At 41.2% G+C, this 21418-nt stretch overlaps 1 protein-coding gene across 1 annotated transcript in view; it reads left to right on the top strand.

The window, feature by feature from the left end:
* The first annotated feature begins 3085 nt into the window (after positions 1-3085).
* Positions 3086-21418, top strand: part of skia (v-ski avian sarcoma viral oncogene homolog a) — a 58567-nt gene continuing 40234 nt past the window's right edge. The window contains exon 1 of the mRNA XM_057356055.1: positions 3086-4446. Coding sequence (XP_057212038.1) covers positions 3535-4446 — 912 coding nt within the window. The 5' untranslated portion in view covers positions 3086-3534. The remainder of the gene's footprint in view (positions 4447-21418) is intronic.

Genomic DNA, 21418 nt, shown 5'->3' with positions numbered 1-21418 from the left:
TTTCATTTTGTCTATACAGGTTTGACAAGTATTGTATTCTGTATGAACGGTTTGCCTGACGATTTTGAATAGGCACATACCTTTATATAAGAAAGTTTTAAATAAAGCAAAGTTTTGATAGAGCCACATGCTTTTCAACAGCTTGAGCTAAGCAACTCCTAAGTTAAGAAAAGTATCATCTTCAAGATGAGTTAGGCTGCACTGCGTGTACAGCTTTACTCGGCATGTATCTGTAACCAAACCTCTGCTCCTTCCAGGCTTCCAGCGTGTAACTAAAGGAGTTTGAGTTGCCTCTTCTCCAGAGAGAGCGGTGGGCACGGCCTAACACCAGAATGATTAAGCCGCAGGTCTGACCTTCCTCTAAAAGGTCACAGACAGCTGGCATAGTGAAAGAACAGCCTATGCTGGGAAAGAGAGACTGCGTCTATCACTGCTTATTATTAAGTGCTTTTTAAATGTCTGTATTGCATCGCTTATCTTAGTTTTTTTTTCTTAGCTGCTTCTGCCAGATATACGTTGATTCTGTGTGGTGCAACATAGACTGGTGTCTAAAACTGCATGGCAACACATCAATGCAATACACAACATTTTAATTACAACCTACCAGGTCAATTCTTATTATTCATGGCTCTTTGTTTCATTTTTGAAACATTCATTCTACCACTTTCAGAGAAAACAAGCACGTTGGCTTTTTTCCAAAAGTAAGTGGATTAAACAAAACGAATTAGCAGGTCATATTCGCTCATTCCCACGATGTTAATAGCGCATGAAAGCAAACATTCATAATGCTTCTGCCATTTAAAATATCACAGCTTAAATTTTAACTGGTTATTGACTCTTCTGCAGTGTAACTATTGCAGGTATGTTTTAACGCCTACACAAATGACAACCAATTTGAATGCCTTTGCATTTTAGAGGACTGGGTTATACAAACTTGCTTTTGTGGGGATAGCAGATTGTCACAAATTAGATTTATATCTGATAATAAAACATTTCATATTCTTCCACAATTATTTTATCTAAATAAAGATTTTTCCAAGAACAGAAATTAAGACATGTCTAATGCAAGACATTTTAACTGGATAAAACAAAAGACTGATCGAACAATTGTTTGTTTATCGTTTGTTTATTGTTTCATTTTGAGTGAATTTCATTACCAGGGATGAGTAATCTTTGCCGTTTAAATCAGACCAGAAAATAAACAAATACAAGATAAAATCAGACTTTTTTTCAGCTGTACTCATTCACACCACCCATTTGAATACATTTCCATATATGTGCAAAAGAGACAGCACAGACTTAATGATATTTTGGTCAAACTCACTGAACTCGTCCAAAACCTTTGATTCAATATACGGTTTCAAACTAAAATATCTAAGGCACCAACATAGCACATTACCATCAAATCTGTAAAACTAGATCAAATATTGAGTTTTGTGGTAGTTGTGCAAATAATAAACAGTAGGTCAGAATCTCGGCAGCTACATTAACTGGATTAAGGAATAAGTGTTATTTACACATCTGAGGCCATCTGATCTTTTTTCACCATTTAAAATGTCAAGACAAGCTAAATTTTATTGGCCTCTTTTTGCATTAATATCCAAAAGTTCATCTTTATCTTTTATTTAATCTTTAAAATATGTTAACTCCTATGTTGAGTCATTTTCGTAACATAGCACCCCTGCTGCTACATGTTGGCAACTGGCAAATTGATACCTATGTATCAAGGCCATTTGTCCTATAGTAACCCGACTGCAGTAACATCCCCTTGGAGCTAGAGGGGGCTACTGCAACAGATTACCTTTGCCACATGCATCATTTTGAACTCAATGGAATATAAATATTATTATTAAATCGATGCACTGCCGTGTCAGAAGAACAGGGTGGGCCCTTACGAATAAAGAGCCCTGTAGCTATCCACAGACAGACATAACATACTATTATAAATAATGTGAAAGTTGATTAGATAGGTCACAAGATTACTCACAGAAAGTGGATTTACAGTATTGTCTGTATGGGAAAATACACTGTGATGTTTTCACAGTGGCACTAAACATTATTACAGAAAATTAAAACGAAATTAAAATGAATTCATGATGAGTAATAATTATAGCACGTTGAAAGATATAATATTATAATTGTTTGATGTGCTTATAATATAATTATCATAACATTATAAATGCTTTGTCATTCCATTCAAATGTTATGAAACATGTTTAAAGAGTTTATTAATCATGTAATTTTACTACTTTGTCAGTTTAGTCTGCTCAACTCAGTCTAGAGGCCCCAGGAAAACCAAAGCTCATAAACTCAAACCGCAGTCAATCTAAATTAGAGCGTCTGTTTTAGACTCCACCCATCAACCAACTTAATTCAACAAACTGCCCTGCCTGTCTGCAACAATTTCTCTGTGTCTTCGCATCTCTGACATGATCATTTTACAAATGATGTTACAATGATGTTCAAATAAACAAACCAGCTGTCTATAAAGCAAAACCCAAAATGTACATGTATGTGTATAGCATGTTTTTTTATTGTATTGGCAATGTAAAGTTTTTTTGTCTTCCCAATATTCAAATTATTTAAAATATTGTTGATAATCAATAAATTCAATTGTATGTGCCTAATTATTATGGCATTGTACATTTTCATTAGCAACATTAGCAACAAAGCATTTGCAGTTTATCTGCTATAAATGTAAATAGTGCAAAAATAATTCATATAAAGTAGACAAAACGGAATAATTTACTAATAGAATAATTTATTTGCGGAGTAAATTAAGTAGAATTTTAACATTCAGGCTATCGTTAAACTATTTACTAAGAATAAAGTAAGTGAGGGAATAAAAAACGTAAAGCAAGTAAATGTGATTGTAAAATCTTGACTTCCCAGGCTATAGCAAATCTCTACAGTGGGGAGTTCTTGGAAGAGCCACAGCCTGCGGAGTCAGTCACATTCTTGGCTGGGATTCAATGACTGAGCCAGACACACACAAACACTGAGTGAGTGTGAGAGAGAGAGAGAGAGAGAGAGAGAGTGAGAGAGAGAGAGAGAGAGAGAGAGAGAGAGAGAGAGATGTGCTCACTGACTCAGTCGTATTGAACTGCAGGGGCAGAGTGGAGGCGACGCGCCGTGTCCGGCTGCCACGATTTCTACGCGCAGAAAAAATAAGGATTTAAAGTTTGTGGATTGTGTATTTCACTCGTGAATTTGGAGTGGGGAAGTCCGGCTCCCCCACGGGATACTTTTGTGGCAACTTGGGCGCTTTGTTTCTGTTACAGTTGAGTTTTCCGTTCGCGTCTGTCTGTGGATATGGACAGAAGAGTGCCCACTGCAGGGGAAGAAGACGCGCCGCTGGAAACATTCGTCTAACTGGGGGGGAAAAAACTACTGGATTGTTGGATATTTGATGAAGCCCTACTCGATTTATTGTGCTTTTTTCCAGAGACTTGGAAATAGAGACGAGGAACGGGGATCTGTAAGTTGTATTTCTGAGCGGACTCTGAGTTTTAATCGTCAGACGGTGCGTAAAACATGGAAACGTTAACGCGGCAGAGTTTCCAGCCTCACCCGGGACTGCAACAAACTCTCAAACAGTTTCACCTGAGCTCCATGAGCTCTCTCGGAGGACCGGCCGCTTTCTCGGCCAGATGGCAACACGACCTGCTGTTCAAAAAGGACGGGAAAGACGTCCCGGAGCCCATGCTGCACCTCCCCCCCATGCAGCCTCCTCCGGTGATGCCGGGGCCGCTCTTCATCCCGTCCGACCGCTCCACCGAGAGGTGCGAGACGGTGCTGGAGGGCGAGACCATATCTTGCTTCGCGGTCGGCGGTGAGAAACGCCTGTGCCTGCCGCAGATCCTCAACACGGTGCTGCGGGATTTCTCGCTCCAGCAGATCAACTCGGTGTGCGACGATCTGCACATCTACTGCTCCCGGTGCACCGCCGACCAGCTGGAGATCCTGAAAGTGATGGGCATCCTGCCGTTCTCCGCTCCGTCCTGCGGGCTCATCACCAAAACGGACGCGGAGCGCCTGTGCAACGCGCTTATATACGGGGGAACGTATCCGCCGCATTGCAAAAAAGAGCTCTACGGCTCCATAGAGCTGGAGCTCACCGAGAAGAGCTTCAAGGTCTATCACGAGTGTTTCGGAAAGTGCAAGGGTCTGTTCGTTCCGGAGCTCTACACGAGCCCTAACGCGCCGTGCGTCCAGTGCATGGACTGCAGGCTCATGTACCCGACCCATAAATTCGTGGTGCACAGTCACAAATCGCTGGAGAACAGGACTTGCCATTGGGGCTTTGACTCGGCCAACTGGAGGGCGTATGTGCTCCTGAGCCCGGATTACACAGGGAAAGAGGAGAAGGCGCGTCTGGAGCAGTTCCTGGATGACATTAAGGAGAAATTTGACTTCGCCAATAAATACAAGCGGAAAGCATCACGGGTGAGCCACTACTTTGTATCAGCTGTACTAACAAACGGGACATTTCTTACTGCTTTTTTTTCTTCATTTTTGAAGTGTCAGATGAACGTGCTTTGGTGATGGTGATGCAAACCGTCTAAGTATTTATTCGACAGTAGACTTATTGTAGGTATATCCCTATGTAGTAAGGTTAAGTGCTTTAGGGCACAATGTTGATCAACCAACAATCTTAGTCTTCAGTTACAAGATTTCTAACCGCTGTGCCACACCACCCCAAAGACTGCATCTCCAGCCCTACTGGAATGAAATTGGTCTTGTCTTAAAGTTGGCATCGGTTCCAAGTACTGTTAGCTCTCCTGCTTGGAACACAGCCAAGAGTGATATTTCTTTGGTGACCCAGTCCCAGACTCAAGAGAGTGAGACTTTCATGATATTGGTTTCCCAATCCAAATGTTACAACCTGATATCTGGGGGATGAGATGTGGACTCTGCGGGCGGACACAGAGATAAAGTAGCCGCCTCGGTGGCCTGAATTTAATGGTATGAAATATTTAACTTGAGGACAAAAATCTCAGAGAGAGGTTTTCTGGCTGAGTCTGGGGTTCACGTACTGAATTGAATTGCCCAAACAACCCAACTAATTGACGTTAGGTGTCGTGACCTCTGTGCTTCACTGTAGATACAGTCCTGACCTCATAAACAAACAATCATTTAGAGCTATTAAAGTGGCGCTTGCAGGCTTTATCCTGAGGCTTAAGGTTCAGTGTTTGGTATGTATCATCTCATTCACTCATCTGCCTGTCTGGAGCCCAACGTGTCCCACGGCAAAAGCGTCATGTTATGTTATTTCTGGGTCATTTTGTTATCGCAGGTACTTGACAATAGATGCGTTTTTAATGACTGGGCCATTGAGGGTTTAATCACAGGGCTTTGGAAAGAGTAGAGCTCAGGGGGGGAAACATGTTTTCTAACAATGTATGCTCTGCTATGCTTAAAGATTTATGTATGCATTATGTGAATTAAACAAAAGTTAGTAAAAGTTAGTAAAACGTGCTAAACTTTTGTTTCTGTAGCTCAACTATAGCATGGCACTAGACACCCATGATATGGGTTTGATTCCCAGGTAACCAACAAACTGATAAACACATGCACTGTATAAGTAGCTTTGGATAAAATCGTCTGCCAGATGCATAATGCAAACGCAAACCAGCCAGTGATGAAGTCTCAGGCCGATCGTTTTATGTTTATCTGCTCCGGGTTGTCTCCAGTCTCAGGTTACTCGCATATGTGGCGGGCGGCTCTTCTTTCGGTTGTTTTGCCATGGTGAGCTCTGGGGACTCCAGTGCTTGACTTCTGCAGCAGACAGGGTCCTGTTTGTGAGGTAGAGGATTAGAGGAAAAGCTTTTTTTTGTGGTGTGCCATCACCCCCAATACACACACACACACACACACACACAAACATTCAATGAATGGCCGGCCTGGTCATTTGCATGCACTGTTCCCCTTGAATGGAGTTGATGATGCAGGGATTGGAGTATTGTGGTCGAAACGGAATATGAACCAACAAAGAGGTGCATTCACCAACATCTCCTCCCTCCAATCTCTCTCTTTTTCTCTCTCTGATCACCCCTTATCCACCCCCCCAAACACACACTCCTTTACCTAGTGACTTTCTCCGGGTGAATCGTATGAGGGTGAGAATGTAAAACAAGGTTTGTTCTCCGTCTCAGAAAGAGGAGGAACGTTTACACATAATCGTTATTTTGGGGTGCGTTTTGCTCTGTTAACCGCTGATGCGTGTTGCATGCGCTTGAACATGTCCTTATTGTGAACGATGCTGCCTTGTTAACATCGAGCTGTTTCCTCAAACTCAAGTGAGACCAAAATGTCCCGAAGCTCTCTGCATTATCACATTATCAGACCCCCCGCAGAAGGCTTTTATACATCTGAAGAGCTTTCCTGCCTCACAAGAGGGAGCACTCGAAAACCGTCTCGATACATAAGGAGGATGTGGAATATGCGTGGAGATTTAGCTAGCGAGGGGTGTATTTTTACATACGCCATACTGCCAGGAAAAATCGGTGATTTGATATTGATGGCTTCGTAATGGCTTCTTCGCACACAAACGTAGCTACACGATTACATTTGCTAGTCAGACATGAGAATAAAGTTTAGGCCTAAAATAATCCGTGCAACTTCATGTCAGTGCTTTAATTTTGTTGCATTGCAGTTGCAAAGCTGTTTGCTTTTACAGTCATTTATGTTTTTCAGTTATTGTCATTATGGTACAACACTTTAAAATGAACGTTTAATAAACTGTAGACTTATTTTAAACAAGCTGTTGGAATAACAACACATCTGGATTAATGGCACAAACAATCGAAGGGAACTTTAAAGTGGTGAATTGGGATTGCACCACTGCAATGGGTTGACAAAACGTTTGCATGCTTTCACAAAGTATGTTTCTTGCATACATGTTGTGTGTGCGATTGAGTTTTTTTTACTTTTGTATTTTTGCTGAGTTACTGACAGGGCTTAACTGAGACTTTCCTCATCTGTGAGAAGTAGTCTGGCAGTCTCTCTCGTTCTCGCTTTCTCTGGGTGGGGTGAAGGAACTTCCTCTTTCTTTGCTGCTTGCTGAGGGGAGGTCACAGACTGTGTAGTTACTCAACCCCCTCGACATATATGTGTGTGTATAAGTGTTTGTGAGTGTGCGTGTCTGTCTGGTTCTTGCAGCTGGAAGATGCAATAAGACAGGATGTTCTGTACTTCTGTGTGTCACACACAGACACACACTCAGAATTAATAGTTGTAAAATCGTACCTAGCTATTATGTTCTGTCAAGCTGTCTGACACGTACGTACTTTTAATATTGTATGATAACAAATCGTTTCTGCTTGTATTTTGAGGCGAATGCGCTACAAATCTCGCTCTGAGGGCTCAGAAGAGTTTGCGTGTTTGACCGCTTGGCAAACAAGGTTCGATGTTTACTGAACTGTAGTTTACAGGTTCAAAGTGTAAGCCTGGGTGTGGAGTTGGCTTTATGAGCGATCGTGATTCGTTTTGACGCTGATAAAAATGTCTGGAAGTGATTGTCAAGAATGTTCAATTTTTAGGTGGATTATATACTGTAGACAGTTTATCTAAAAAATGTACATTTTGTCATTATTTACTCAGCATACTCATGTCGTTGTAAACATAGAATTCTCATGTGGTACTCAAAAGGAAATATTTAGGAAAATGTTTATTTTTTGTAGATTTAGTTATTTTGCGTTAGGCTACGTACTGTACCACTTCAAATAAAAAAGGAAATGTAAGCTTTAAATGAAGTGTTTTTGAAATGATATAGTTTTTAAAAAGATTTATAGCCACAGTATATTACAATATACAGTTTCCAAAATAGTCCAGTAAAAAGATGAGCACATCCCATAGGCACACACACAACACATTAACACCATTGAGAAATTGAACAGATGAAATTCGGCGTTTCCATTTTTCAGACCACTAAGCAAAAGAAAGCCCATATCATGATCACTTCCTACTTAGTCATCCATTTGATTTCCCCCTCTAAGCTTCCTGTTAAACGTGTAGGCGTTTTATCAGGGGTTATTTAGAGAGTTTTGGCAGACGGCGCGCTCTCGCCGCCAGTGCAGGAAAACCGCAGCTCAGTGACAGGAAGGGAGAGTTGCGACAGCCGCATTCCAGGACCACCACTCCCTAAGCAGAGAGAACCGGCTGATTATGCAAACGCGAGTATGAATGAGCATGAATGAAGCGTGCCCTCTCGCATTCTCTGCGCGTCTGCCCCCGACACAGTCGCACATGCACAGACACACACGTGCATGCACACACCTGCTCGGTATCTCTACCCTCTGTTGACTTTCTCTCCTCCACAATCAAGTGTTTTTTCGTTTCTAATTTCTCATTCTTTAATTCCCTCCAGGTGCTGGAAGTGGGTTGTAAACGTCTCTAATCATCCAGTCATTAAAGCGGGATTTAACCGCTCTCAGCCTTTGAAGCCATTTTCTCGCTTAATTGTTCACTTTTTGGCAACAAAGCTACATCATTTAGTCTAAATCACGCCCTTGAAAAAAGCTTTTATAAAAACACCTTGCGTGTTTAGTTTCGTTCTTCCGTATGGTTTCGGCCGACTTGGGATTTTTTCTTTTGGAGAGAGCCTGGTAACCCCCCCTCGAGCGCCTGGGGAACTCTGGGGTATTTAGTGGAGGGTGCAAGAGCTTTGGGAGAGGAAGCCAGTTCCCTTAGGGGATATTAGGTACGTCCCATCTCTTTCGCCAGGCATATCACTCTTAAGCCACAAACACACACGCACACACACGCACACACCGGACTGATCAACTCAGCTCAGCAGCAGCTGGCCCGTGGTATGCATATCAATGGCACGCAGAGCTGCATTTGCGCATTGCTCGGCCTCCCCGTCAGAATGCGGGGGGCTCCGCAGGCACGGATAGTCCTGCAGCTGCTGGCGATGTGAGCCAGAGGATCCGTCTGAGAACCGAACTGAACGGCTGTTCTATCTAGGACCTCACGGGTCAAACGCTTCATACGTTCCAGAGCTTATACTCGTGAGGTCGAAGACCTGCGAGGCGGAGAAATGGACTCTATGTTGTTCAGTGGGTTACTGATATGAACAGACGTTTGTTTGGATATCCGCGAGGGTCATTTTTACTGTTGCGCAAAAAGCGCCAGACGAGAAACCCAAGCGGTTTTACTCAACGTGAAACTCGGACAGACAAGATAATCTGTTTCTTTCATAACAGAGCTCATTTTCTCACTGGTGCTGAGTAAATGTCCCTCACATGTAGATGGTTATAAAATTCAACGTTTTTTTTAAACAAGTTTTGCGCCGAGTCTCCTTTAGGTGCTAATTAAGATTTTTCAAATGGTCCGTCACTGACAAGCCCGAGCTGATGGATCATAACCGTGATTAACTAGGCAAAGAGAAAACGTGAAGCTTTGTTTTAGAGATAAGAGAGGAACATCTCCCAGGAACAATTCGAACGCCTAATTGCTTCCGTGGCTCTAATAGAATGCAAATGCAAGTCAATTCATTAGTTTTTTTTACGCTTCAGTTCAGGTGTGAAGATTCACGCTCGGCTTATTTGCCACATTCTTGCTAATTTGATCAGTTTTTCACCTCACCAGGTGAATTTCAAATCAAAATGGCACTTATTCAGCCTCGCTGTTTCGACGTCATTTAGTAACCTTAGCGGGGCGAGCCACATTCCCTGTACTGTCCACAATGACTTCAAACTGTGCTTAATTGATTTAATATACAGTATATATATATATATATATATATATATAAATGTTTTACAGTACATCATGTACTCACCCTCATGTCGTTCCAAACCTGTATGACTTTCTTTCCTCTGCAGAACACAAAAGAAGATATTTTACAGAACGTTGGTAACCAAACATTGACCCACATTGACTTCCATCATGGGACATTTCTCAAAATATTTTATTTTGTGCTACACAAAGGTTTTGAACAGCATGAGGGTAAATAATATACTTTTGGATGAGCTATCCCTTTAAAAAAGAGACTTCACTCACATCATTTTTAATTTGACACAAACAAAAACGAGGCTGTGACATTTTTGTGAGGCAATTTTTAACATAAAAAAATGCATTCGCTTTATAAAGCATTGTGGGGTTTTCATTTAGGTAAACTGATCTTCACACTAACTGAAATAAAAAACAAGAAACTAACAAAGAAATGTTTTGATGTAGAAAACGCTTTTTTTATATTATATGGCCGTATGAATCTCTTATATGGCTAAAGAGTTTTTTTATTATTCTGTTTCTCTGTTTTCCTGAGTCATGGCTAAGATGTGACATCACATCTGCACCGTCACAAACACACAAAGCAAATCCTCCCAGTCTGCCTTCCCCCTCCCCCAGATTGCAGTAGCTAAAATCTCATTAATGTCAGATGGAGATAAACACAGATAAAAGAGAGAGAGGTTCATCACGGGGCATCCTCTCCTTTCACAGTCCTTGCACCCAGCCCCCCGCACATCAGTCAACCCCGTCTGTGTGTGTGTTTGTATTGGCTGGCCATTGGGAAAGCATTCATATACCTGCGTGATAGGGGCGGCCGGGGGAGGTGGAGGAAGATGTGATGGGGGGGTTGTCAGACAGAAAAGGACCTTTTTCTATGTCTGGCATACAAAAAGGAGGAGGGGTGGGAAAATAGATGCGTGTGGGGGTGCACGTTTCCTCGGATACTGTGATGGGCTATGTGAGACATATGTGCTAATATGTAACAAGGTGTGAAGTATATTTTGGATTTAGTGAAAGATGGAGTAGAGTTTTTATGCCTTAGGACATGGTTTTGTCAAGACGGGTCATTTGAATTTACATAATTCTTTTAAAATACATAGTTTTAAAGCAGAAAATTGTGTTTTAAGGCAAATGAATGCATGAATGAATAAAGTAATGAACCAAGAAACAAAAGCAAACAACTGCCAATCTATTTGTACTCTTTCATTTATTTCATTCATTCTGCTACTGTAGATGCCTATTATAATGTCTATTATACTATAATCTATAAATTAACTGCTAGATGAGTTTTGATTAAAAAAATTCATTAGACATGTCGTCTGCTTTTTGAGCATAATCTTTTATTCTGTTATTTATATAGGACGTATAGATACAGTACATATAGATTTATCATATAGATTTATATAGGCTATAATTGTTTAGTTTTCTTAAGTCATCATCAAATTAAACTCAAATATAATAAATAAACATAAAGAAAAAATAAAGAAAGTTATAAAAAAATATTTTCTGCTGACGTATGGATGTAGGCAACACGACTTTTGGAAAAAAGTATATTAATTAATATTAGCTCATCGTTCACGATCTAATGAAATACAATGTATAAAATCTGAAATCTCTCTGGAATACTTCTGGTTGGGCAATCACATCATTCTGTGGTCAAATATTGTCACATTGTACAATGGCTAAACTGTATAATTGACCGCTGTCGATATGTATTACTCACGCACAAAATATACACGGGACAGGATCACCTCTATTGAATGAAAATTCACGGGCACAGTTCTTTTGAGTGGCAGTGTGATTGAAAATTGCTAAGCAAATATGTGTGTTTAAGTGTGTGTTTGTCTGTGCGCGTGCGTGAGGATTTGCTGCTGTGTCAGCTTAACCCTATTCAGCCTTTAGCTTACCGTGCGTGTGTCTAAAAGCAATCTGACACATGACCCTTCTCATCAAACCCCTTTATGCATACAGACTCACCAATCAGGAGCCTCCATACAGCTCTCACTGGACAGATGTCTGTCTGACAGAAGCGGCGTGACAACCACACAAACACACAGTGTCTGTTCCTTAAATAGAATGACAATTCAAATAAAGTGTTATATTTGGACTCACACTACCCCTATAGCAACTATCTATATATCTCTTTCTCCTCTCCACCAATAAGCTGGTGTGTGGTGGTCGTTCTGACACAATATGGCTGCCTTCGCATCATCCAGGTGGATGCTGCACATTGGTGGTGCTTGAGGAGATTCCCCCCTTCCATGAAAAGCGCTTTGAGGACCCAGAAAAGCGCTATATAAATGTAACAAATTATTATTATTAAATATTTTTATCTGCATGCCGTAGCTTGGAGCGTTTGTAGCAGACAACAGAGATTATCTAACAGAGCATCTGCAATATGTATGTATTGCGATCGTTTACAGACTTGTATAGTCTCAGAGGAAGAAATAGACACGCAAATAACTGAACATCGTTCCTCACCCCGTTCTAAATGAAGCCCTCGTCTGGGGCCAGTGGCACCATAATTTGGTTTGGTTTGTCTGATTTATATAACTGCTGCTCTTTGAAGCATGCCGTGCACAAAGGGGCCCTACTTTATAATGTGTAATTTGAAGTAGAAATGAGTAGACAGACATACTATTACAGTACACGGCTGAAAAAATGTCCTCTAGTTATGTCTGCGTGAGTGAAATAGCTAAATAGCATGAAACATGCTGCTGTCTGGGCTCTTGGCTGCATCTACGGAAGAGGAAAAGAGAGAAAAACAGATGATGGGTTTGCTATCGTGACTGTCAGCACCAGCCCGGCAGCGAGGTGTAGATGGTTTGCATCGTACAATTCTGTGTGAATGGGCATAAAGAGGTGAATGCATTTACTCGCACTTAACTCCGTCTGTCTCTCACCTACAAAAATGGTTGGTCATTGAATCTAAACATCCACGCACAAGCGCCACGAATGGGCCATTTTACCTACGCAGCATTTCTCCAGTATTATCTGAGGTTACAGACGTATAGATTCCGCTTGCGGAAACCGAGGAAGACACAGTAATCTTGTTTCAACGTTAACCTTTAAGATAACATGCCACAAAACTGGGGCAGAGGGCGAGAGCGTGCTTGTTTGTGTGGACGTTAGTCAGTGTCAGCACACAAAGGCATGCCCTCGAAGCCTTTCAAAATTAACAACCACAAAGCTGCGGTCTGAAACGCAACACGGCTTTGCCATTGATGTCTTCTGCCCGTCCGCGTTGGGAGGCAAATGAGAGGCTCTTTTTGTGCACGCGTGAGTGTGTGCGTCGAGTATTGAAGAAAAGGGGGTGCAGACCCAATGTCGAGAGACTCTCCTGGTCACAGGAGGGGTTTTGTGTTCGGGGTGATGGAGAGCGCTCCGGGGTCCCACCTCTCATCCTGAGGTTAGACTGGCCTTCTTTTGTCCTTCAGATGTTTAAAAGGAATCAGCTGGGGCTCGTGGAACCAAGACTAGGAAACAAAGCCCAGGCCCGAGTCTATTGTCATAGCTGTGGTCCTCGCAAGCCCTGCACTGCAGTCCACTGACTTTTCTCATGTTTCGTTGGGAGCCGTGGGATTTTAGTATATTTCTACTTTTCTTTTGTCCTCCAGATCTGGCCGAGCACATCGGTTTAATGCTTTAACGTGAAGCATGTAGATCAGCGCGCACACGTGCATCTGTCTGCAATAAAGCAGAAAGCATTATAAACGTTATAAATTGCAAACGTTGCAAAAACATTATTTCAATGCTGTTCTACCTACATATTACAGACGAGCGTATCGCTGTTGTGCATCTGATACCTCGTATCTCCATATTTTGTGATTTATATTTTTTGGCCAAAAATCATTATTATTGTTTGTCATTGGGTTTTGCAAATATCTAACCAATAAAACGTTTCAAATGTGCTTGTCAGCTTTGACAACAACACAGTATTTAATCTGTGAAAAGTAGTGTTTTTTACCATTTCCTGAAAAACAGCGAATTTGGAGATCCAAGGTTTTAGAAGGACAGTGACAATATGTTCTTAAAACCTTTTCAGGACTTCACAGCATACGCGTGCTATCAGGGGTGAGGTAATTGCAAGTATAGGCCTACTTTAGCTGTAGCTAGCTATGTTCTGACTAAAAAGCAAGACTAAAGAGTCAAAGATGAAGAAAGATGATGTTTTAGATAGACCACCCCGGCCACACCAGACACAACACATCTTCTCACTTTCAGTCTTGGTGTAGTTAAAGATGGCTGCCTGTTAGGCCTGCAGCTATAGTGGAGAAGCCACGCTAGGCGTGACACAGAGAGTTGTCATTTTGTTCTTTGATTAAGGGACTTGGTGTATCGGTTCCAGCCTTAAGCCTGGAGGCTATTTTGGTTTTGTTGAACAGGTAACAAAAGAATGTCTGTCTCTGTTAAACTGAACCCTTCCCCCATTCATTCTCTCAGCAATGCCTCGGCTGTCATACGCTAACAATGGTGCGCTAGCTGTTGGCCCTCAGAGTAAATCATGTTGTGGTTTTCAAATGATGTCACTTTGTGGTTAGCCAGCGACGTTTCTTTTACAAATTCATAATGTGTTAAATTAAAAAGTTGGTGGTGATTTTGCTTGAATGGATGATTGAATCTTAAATAATAGATTTAGTTTTTCTAAAACAATTAATTAAAGTGAATAGGTAAAGAATGAATGTTGTTCTGTTGGGAGTTGTTTACTCCACCTCATCAAGTCTGTCAGGTCTTTGACAGGATTTCACACGTGACAGTTGTAGGGCTGTTAACCGATTAATCGCGATTCATCACATCCAGAATAAAAGTCTGTGTTTATAATATGTCTGTGTACTGTGCATATTAATTTTGTATTTATAAACACACATACATGTATACATACTGTATATACAAAATATTTGAATGTATTTATTTATATTTACCAATAATTTAAATTATATATAAATGTTTATTCATTTTTATATTTTCTAAAATATATGCATGTACTGTATGTGTGTTTTTATGACCACAAAATTAATATGCACAGTAAACAGACATGCATTATGTAAACATAGACTTTTATCCTGGATGCGATTAATCGTGATTAATCGTTTAACAGCCCTTGTTTATAGATCTTTTAATTAAAGGTAAAAACAAAATTGACCCCAATAACTTCTTTATTGCATTACTGGTATTTCTGGTCACCAGTACCATTGTGAATGATTTACTGTATCTAATTCTGTGCACGTTCTACCAAAAAAGTTTTCTTTTCTATTGACATCATAATGTTACCAAATAGCTGTTTAGACATCGTGTTATGTTAGCTTTCTACAATCCACAAACTGATCAAATGTATACTTTAAATACACTACAAGTCGTTTTGGATAGTAATTGTCAGGGCTCTTGAGTGCGACCAATTTGGTCAATATTGCCTATATGGACAGCGATTTAAAAAAAAAGTGAACTTGTAAAACTGTGGTGTAAAATGCGATGCGGTCGAAAATTTGGGTGCACCTAACTTTTGTGCTGGTGCACCTAAGAAAAAAGTTAGGCTCACCAGTGCAACCAGTGCAAAAAGTTAGTCTAGAGCCCTGATTGTACAAATAGCCAAATTCGTAACGTTGGTAGGGAAGAGTTTGGAAAAATCCAATTGGTACATCATAAGGAAGGCCAGTAGGTTGTGGGTGTTAGGAGCATGGATGTGTATACTGTGTGTATGTTCTCACCTTACTCCAGTTCAATTAAAAGTGTTGGAAACAATGGCATTTAATACCATTAGCATCCGGGCCGGTGCTGTGCCTTAGGTTAGCACTTGTGGGTCATAGATCCCTCGCAATTAATACTATTCCAACCCAGTACCACTCCTCCAAATGAGCTGACAGCGGACATGCTAAATAAAACAAAGTGTGTGTGAAACCAGATCTGTGTGTGTGTGCCTGTGAAGGAAGGTAAAGGCTCAGGTTAAAGCCACATGGCTCCCCCCGAGCTCTGCGCTAACTTGTAGACGTCCTACACCACCACTACAGTGGAATCCATTGATTTACTGTCTGAAGCCACTCCTCGCCCACCTACGTATGTAATCTCACACTGAAAAGGACCGTCACACGCTCACACGCAAATGCGAGCTCGCACAGACATAGAAACGGAGAGAAAGCCGAACACAATCTCTATCAGGTCTTTTTTTCAAGAGGAAATTGAAGATAATTGTACGCTGTTAGCCTCCGACTAGCCCGCCCGGTTTTAAAGGGCCTTCCTATATGTGACAATACTTCTTTGTTTCTTCTCTATAAGGCTGTCTCGATCGAGTCGAACGTCTGACACGTATTACACGGGTAGAGGTATCTAATTACGGGTTACTAGTATTTACATTTGCCTCACGTAGGCTTTTCGCTCGCTTTCTCTATTTATTTTGACCTTCATTTCACCATTAAGAATATCGTTCTGTTTCATTATCTCTTTACCGTAGCGTCTAACAATCCGACCCTTTAGTGGGTTCTCACAAGGTTCTCACTGTATTTTGCGGCTGGGTTGTTAATAAGCCATGAGGCTACATGAACAACATTTGGCTAGAGGTCCTCTGTACTGACGCCCAGACAATACACCGAATACTAAGTTAAATAGACTTTTTGCATGGAAGGAATCTGGCACACATGCTTTTCCAAATATTAACACAGCCCCTCTGCTTCAGTTCCAATAATACGTCAATGTTGTGTAAATTTTACTTTTTTCTCTTTTAATAATAGATAGGTTTGGAGAGATAATGTATTCTTTATTTGGTTACGGAGCAATAGTTTAAACTGTGGAAAAGCTGTTTCATAAGATGGAGAATGTGGCCGCTCTGTGGCTGTGGTGTTATTCAGAAACACTGCTGAAGCCCATTATTGTGGGTAAGCGAGAACTGTTGTGTCTTTAAGGGAGGACAGAGGTTTAGCTGTTTTGTCTTTGTGTCTGTGGGGCGGCAGAAAGACGCACACACACACACTGTCAGAATGCCTTCACATAAAATGTCTTAGGAGATGGCATCAAATTCAGGAAGACCGGTGTAACATCAGAATGTGCTTCCTGCAATAATCAATAGATCTCATGGCCATACACCCACACACACACAGACTTTAACAAGGGCGTGAGCGGATAAACAAATTGCCCTTGCACTTTAATCAGACACGGAGAAAAACAACAAGCCTTTTGCAAAATGTATGAAATTTGCTCTAGTTTTGCTTTTAAAGACGCTCTGCACTGCAGTCCACCACACCGCTTACACTTAAACAGATTCCACCTTAATATATCTTCGATAACTTGATCGCATTGATGGTCGTTATGAAACGTAAAGTGTTTCAGTACGCTCGTACTTTGAATACACATGTGCGTGCCGGCCCGGTCCGTGTTAAATCGTTCAGGAGATCTATTGAGTCGTGGATCGATGCAGTTCCTCGCGGCGGAGGAGAGACGGCGTGAAGCTGATGCTAATTGAGATAGAAGTGAATTGATAAGGCCTGGGCTGCATAATAAGCTCGCTTGTAGCTAACGCAGGCTAATGTTTCCATTAGCGTCTGTAAGGAGATGGATGGAGGAATGGATGGCGATATGGAAGGTGGAAGATGGGGCGAGCTGGCTGGATGAAGACACCATTTACCGTATCCAATATTCTTGGATAGATATATTTAAATTGATTATACTGAATAGACAATTAAACAAGAGGTTGTGGCAAGTTTTAAGTTTAGATGCCTTTGGGAACGGTTTCTGGTTCCTGCAGGTCATCGGGTTGTATTTCGGAATCATTTCATAATCTAAACTGACATGTTTTGTGCTTGACTTTGAAACTGAAGTGTTTTTTTATTTAAAGGGACAGTTCACCCAAAAATATAAATTCTTTTATCATTTACTCACCCCCGAGTTGTTCCAAATCTGTATACATTTCTTTGCTCCGATGAACACAGAGAAAGAGTGTGGAAGACAGTTCTTGGCCACCATTGACTATCATAGTGGTGACAATGGATGTCAAAAGTGCCCCAGAACGGTTTGCTTTCCTACATTCTTCAAAATATCTTATTTTGTGTTCAACTGAACAAAGACATTTTTCCTACTATGGTTCAATGGTGGCCAAGAACTGTTTGGTTACAAGCATTCTTCCAAATATCTTTCTCTGTGTTCATCAGAACAAAGAACTGTATACAGATTTGGAACAACTCGAGGGTAAATGAAGACAGAATTTTGGGGCGAACTGTTCCTTTATTGTTGTATAATAATATACTGTGCAGAGACATCTATAATCATTAGAATAGTTTAAAGATGCAATCTATAACTTCTACCTCCAGCTCCGTTTTGAACACACAATTGCACATTCTTATGTTTTTAAGTGGGTTGAAGTCATCAAGCTGACATTTTCTGCAAAATGAAAGTTTAAAAAGGCCAAAAATCCTTATTATTAGTTTACAGTTGCAAATTATAGGGAAGCTAAGGAGACAGTTTTAAACATTTTATACACTTGCTCAATAACACATTTCTGTTTATTTCTAACCCCAAAATGAATTGCAGCTTTAAACGCTTTGACTTCACATTGACATTTCTGTTTTTAAACCCTGCAGTTTACTCCCATTGTAAATGTCTTACTGTAACCACATTTTTGTTCCTAAACAATGTAACCCTCATTTTCAGGTTAAAACTGCTTTCTTTGGTTACCGACATTGTCACAATTGTCAACTGAGCTTCACATTCCTTCAATTTCAAAGAGCAAGAGTTTGCTACCTAATGTGATAACACTCGCTCCATTAAAGTTCACGAATAACTAACATTATTGTAAAAAAAGACATTTGACGAGTCAGAGAAAGAGACAGAGAGGAAAGGGAGAGTATCTCAATCTAGCAGGTTCTATTCTTGAGTGTGTAGTTTTTGGCAGCGATGACAAAAGAACACACACTCTCTGCGTCCCTTGTGCAGGGACCCTGTTCCAGCTCGGCTTGCTTATCAGATGAAATTGGACCCGTCTCTCTTCTGCGCTCAAGCTGTCTCCTGAGGAGGCCCAGATCTCTCCTCCGCCCGGGTGTAGTCACCCCAGCTGGGCCTCGGCCAGTTCTTCCACTTCCTGGGGCTCTCCACTTACCCAAGGTCTATTCAGTTTGTCGGACCTGCTCTAGATGAACTTCACAGTGATCTGAAACGGGCATCTTAAATGTTGTTTTCATCGCAGTCAAATTTGGAACGGCTGGTTTTTAAAGCAATGTTACGTTTTTAAAAATGGATCAGTCACTGCCTTTTTGTCTCTCTCACTTATTCTCATTCCGGATGGATCTCTCGTCCCCGTTCACAGGTCCCATCCCCCGTTCCCCTCTTTTATGCCTGTAACAGTAAGCTTTGTGATTGTGCCCCAGAGCGAAGGCTCTCCCGAGCTGAACTCATTTGGAACAGAATGTTGGCGGCTTTGAGGGAAAGAGCCAGCATGTTCTAGTCGACCTGCTGAGCGTTCAGTCGAGGCCAGCGCCACTCTGAGACACACACATGGGCACGCGCACACACACAGACACACAGATGTCAACACAACTCTAACAAACACACACTCAAATCAAAGCTCCTTTGTGCTCTCGCAAAGACAAGGGCTGCCAAACAACATCAGCGGCACCAACAAGCACAACAATTCTCCATCCACAGAGCCCTAAGCAAGCAAGAACTGTTGAATGTTGTTAGGGAGCCAGTGGTTGAAACGTTTCAGGCGACTTGAAAAGAATAGATTCAGTAAAAGGTATGCGGTTGCATTTCTCTTGTTTCAAAATCCCCGACTGCAAAAAATAGGAGAAGTGTTTTGTTTCATATTGATGCTTGAATAAACAACCTCTCGTCTCAACCAAAGGTGACCGGCCTTGAGAAATCATTGTGTGAAAACCGTCAAACGATAGCGGCCAAACCCCAGCTCATTGTGCATGATTGACAGCTTCAAGGGCGAGTACATTGACTGAGGATGATCACAGTCGATTGTGTCGAGTGCAGGATTTGTTTAGCGAGTAAATTGTGCGGCTGAACTTTGAAACCTGAGTTGGGGCGCAGGCGCGGAGACAGGGAAGCGATTGGGCCGAGAGGAGCATGCACGCTGATAAATGTTTCTTTAGTTTTCGATAACAAACCGGCCTCTTCAGCTTCTGTTGAGTGGAGCTGGCTCGACTTTACGTCTAACTATTAATCTCTTCTGGCTTCCGAGATAGAGACAATCTATCGGAGTCAAACTATTAGTCAAAGAGCCCATAGATTGACTCGGCCTGTATGCTACGTAGTTGGCTTGAATCTGAAAGTTTGATTGGCTTTGTAAATGTAAATAAAAATATGGTTTATGAATGAGACATAGAGGAATTTGCTGAAGGGAAAGTCCCTCAGGTGGGTGCCAGTGTGTGCACAGCGGCTTGTGGCGGCCCACCGAAACCATTTCCTACAGATCGTCTCCGGACTGGTATTTCCTCCGTGAGTTCAAATATCAGGAAAGCAGGCGTTCGTGTGTGCGTATAATACGCCTGCCTATGCACGTCTGGCTGTCACCAAGGAGGTATAATTCCAAATACCTCAGTGAGCGGAGAATGAATGCGGTTGCTAAGCAAATCTGCACTTCCTGTGCTAAATGAGAGCTTGACTGGATGGTTTCGTGGCTGGTGGGCTAGAAAAGCCCGCGCACGCAGCTCTTCCCCGGCTCCAGACGTGCAGTGGTAAATGGGGCTGCTGTGCTCATGTGCAGAATAATTGCATTACTGAGGGGGGTTGCCCAAATGGTTGTTTTCCTTGCTGCAACCATCCTTTCAAAAACAGGAAATGAGGATTTTCCCAATGAGATGATCGCAAAATCATATGACACTGGGTCACGTATTTATATGAAATTAAAATGGAACCTATTGACCGTACACCTTTGACCTTTCGTCTACTCACCAATGCTAAAAAAGACAGCGGCCATTACAGCGTGCGGTCACGTAGGCATGTGTAACCCTGTAAGGTAACATTACAGTTCTGCCGTGTAGCCGTGCAGACATGTAAACCGCATGTGTAATGGTCTCTCACGCTCAAGATGGCTAGCCGGTCATTCCGTGAAAGCCGATCCCAATGCCGTGGGTCAACTGTCCATCATGCGGGAGTGAGATTTCATAGCATCCAGGTTCTTTAATTACAGAAGTGAAGCAGTGGATCCCGACCAAAGATCAGCGGGGTATTAGCATTTTATCAGGGCTGAGATCTGAGCTAGATGGCTGGGTAATAAAAGTCACCAAACGGCAGTCTTATTTTTTTCTCTTTTGAGTGGAAGCGTGGTGGAGATCTGATTATCTTTTTGATGTTTGATTAAAAATAAAGTTTGGGAAAATCCCCTCACATATCTGAATCTAATGATATACTGTATAAGTATTTAAAAAAGATTTTGTTTAAGGCAAGATTATATATAAAAAAGTGTAAAAAAGTAAAATATATAAAAATAGAAAAAATATATAATATTATATTATAATATTATAATAAGTATTTTAAAAATGTAAAAAGTAAAAAATGTAGGGTTATATTAAATAAAATAGAAAATTATATTAAAATATATATATATAAAATTTAGAACTAAACACAATTATGTGAAATAAAATAATTAAATTGTAATAAAAACAAAAATGTTAAAGTTTCTTTAAAAGAATAAGAAATAAGCAAGACATGCTTAATTGTTTTCAAAATAGTCACAATATACTAATGTCTTTATACA

This window comes from Triplophysa rosa, linkage group LG17 (genome assembly GCF_024868665.1).
Source record: "Triplophysa rosa linkage group LG17, Trosa_1v2, whole genome shotgun sequence".
Taxonomy (NCBI): Eukaryota; Metazoa; Chordata; class Actinopteri; order Cypriniformes; family Nemacheilidae; genus Triplophysa; species Triplophysa rosa.
Note: the sequence above shows the minus strand (reverse complement) of the source record. Positions and strands in the feature narration are given on the sequence as shown.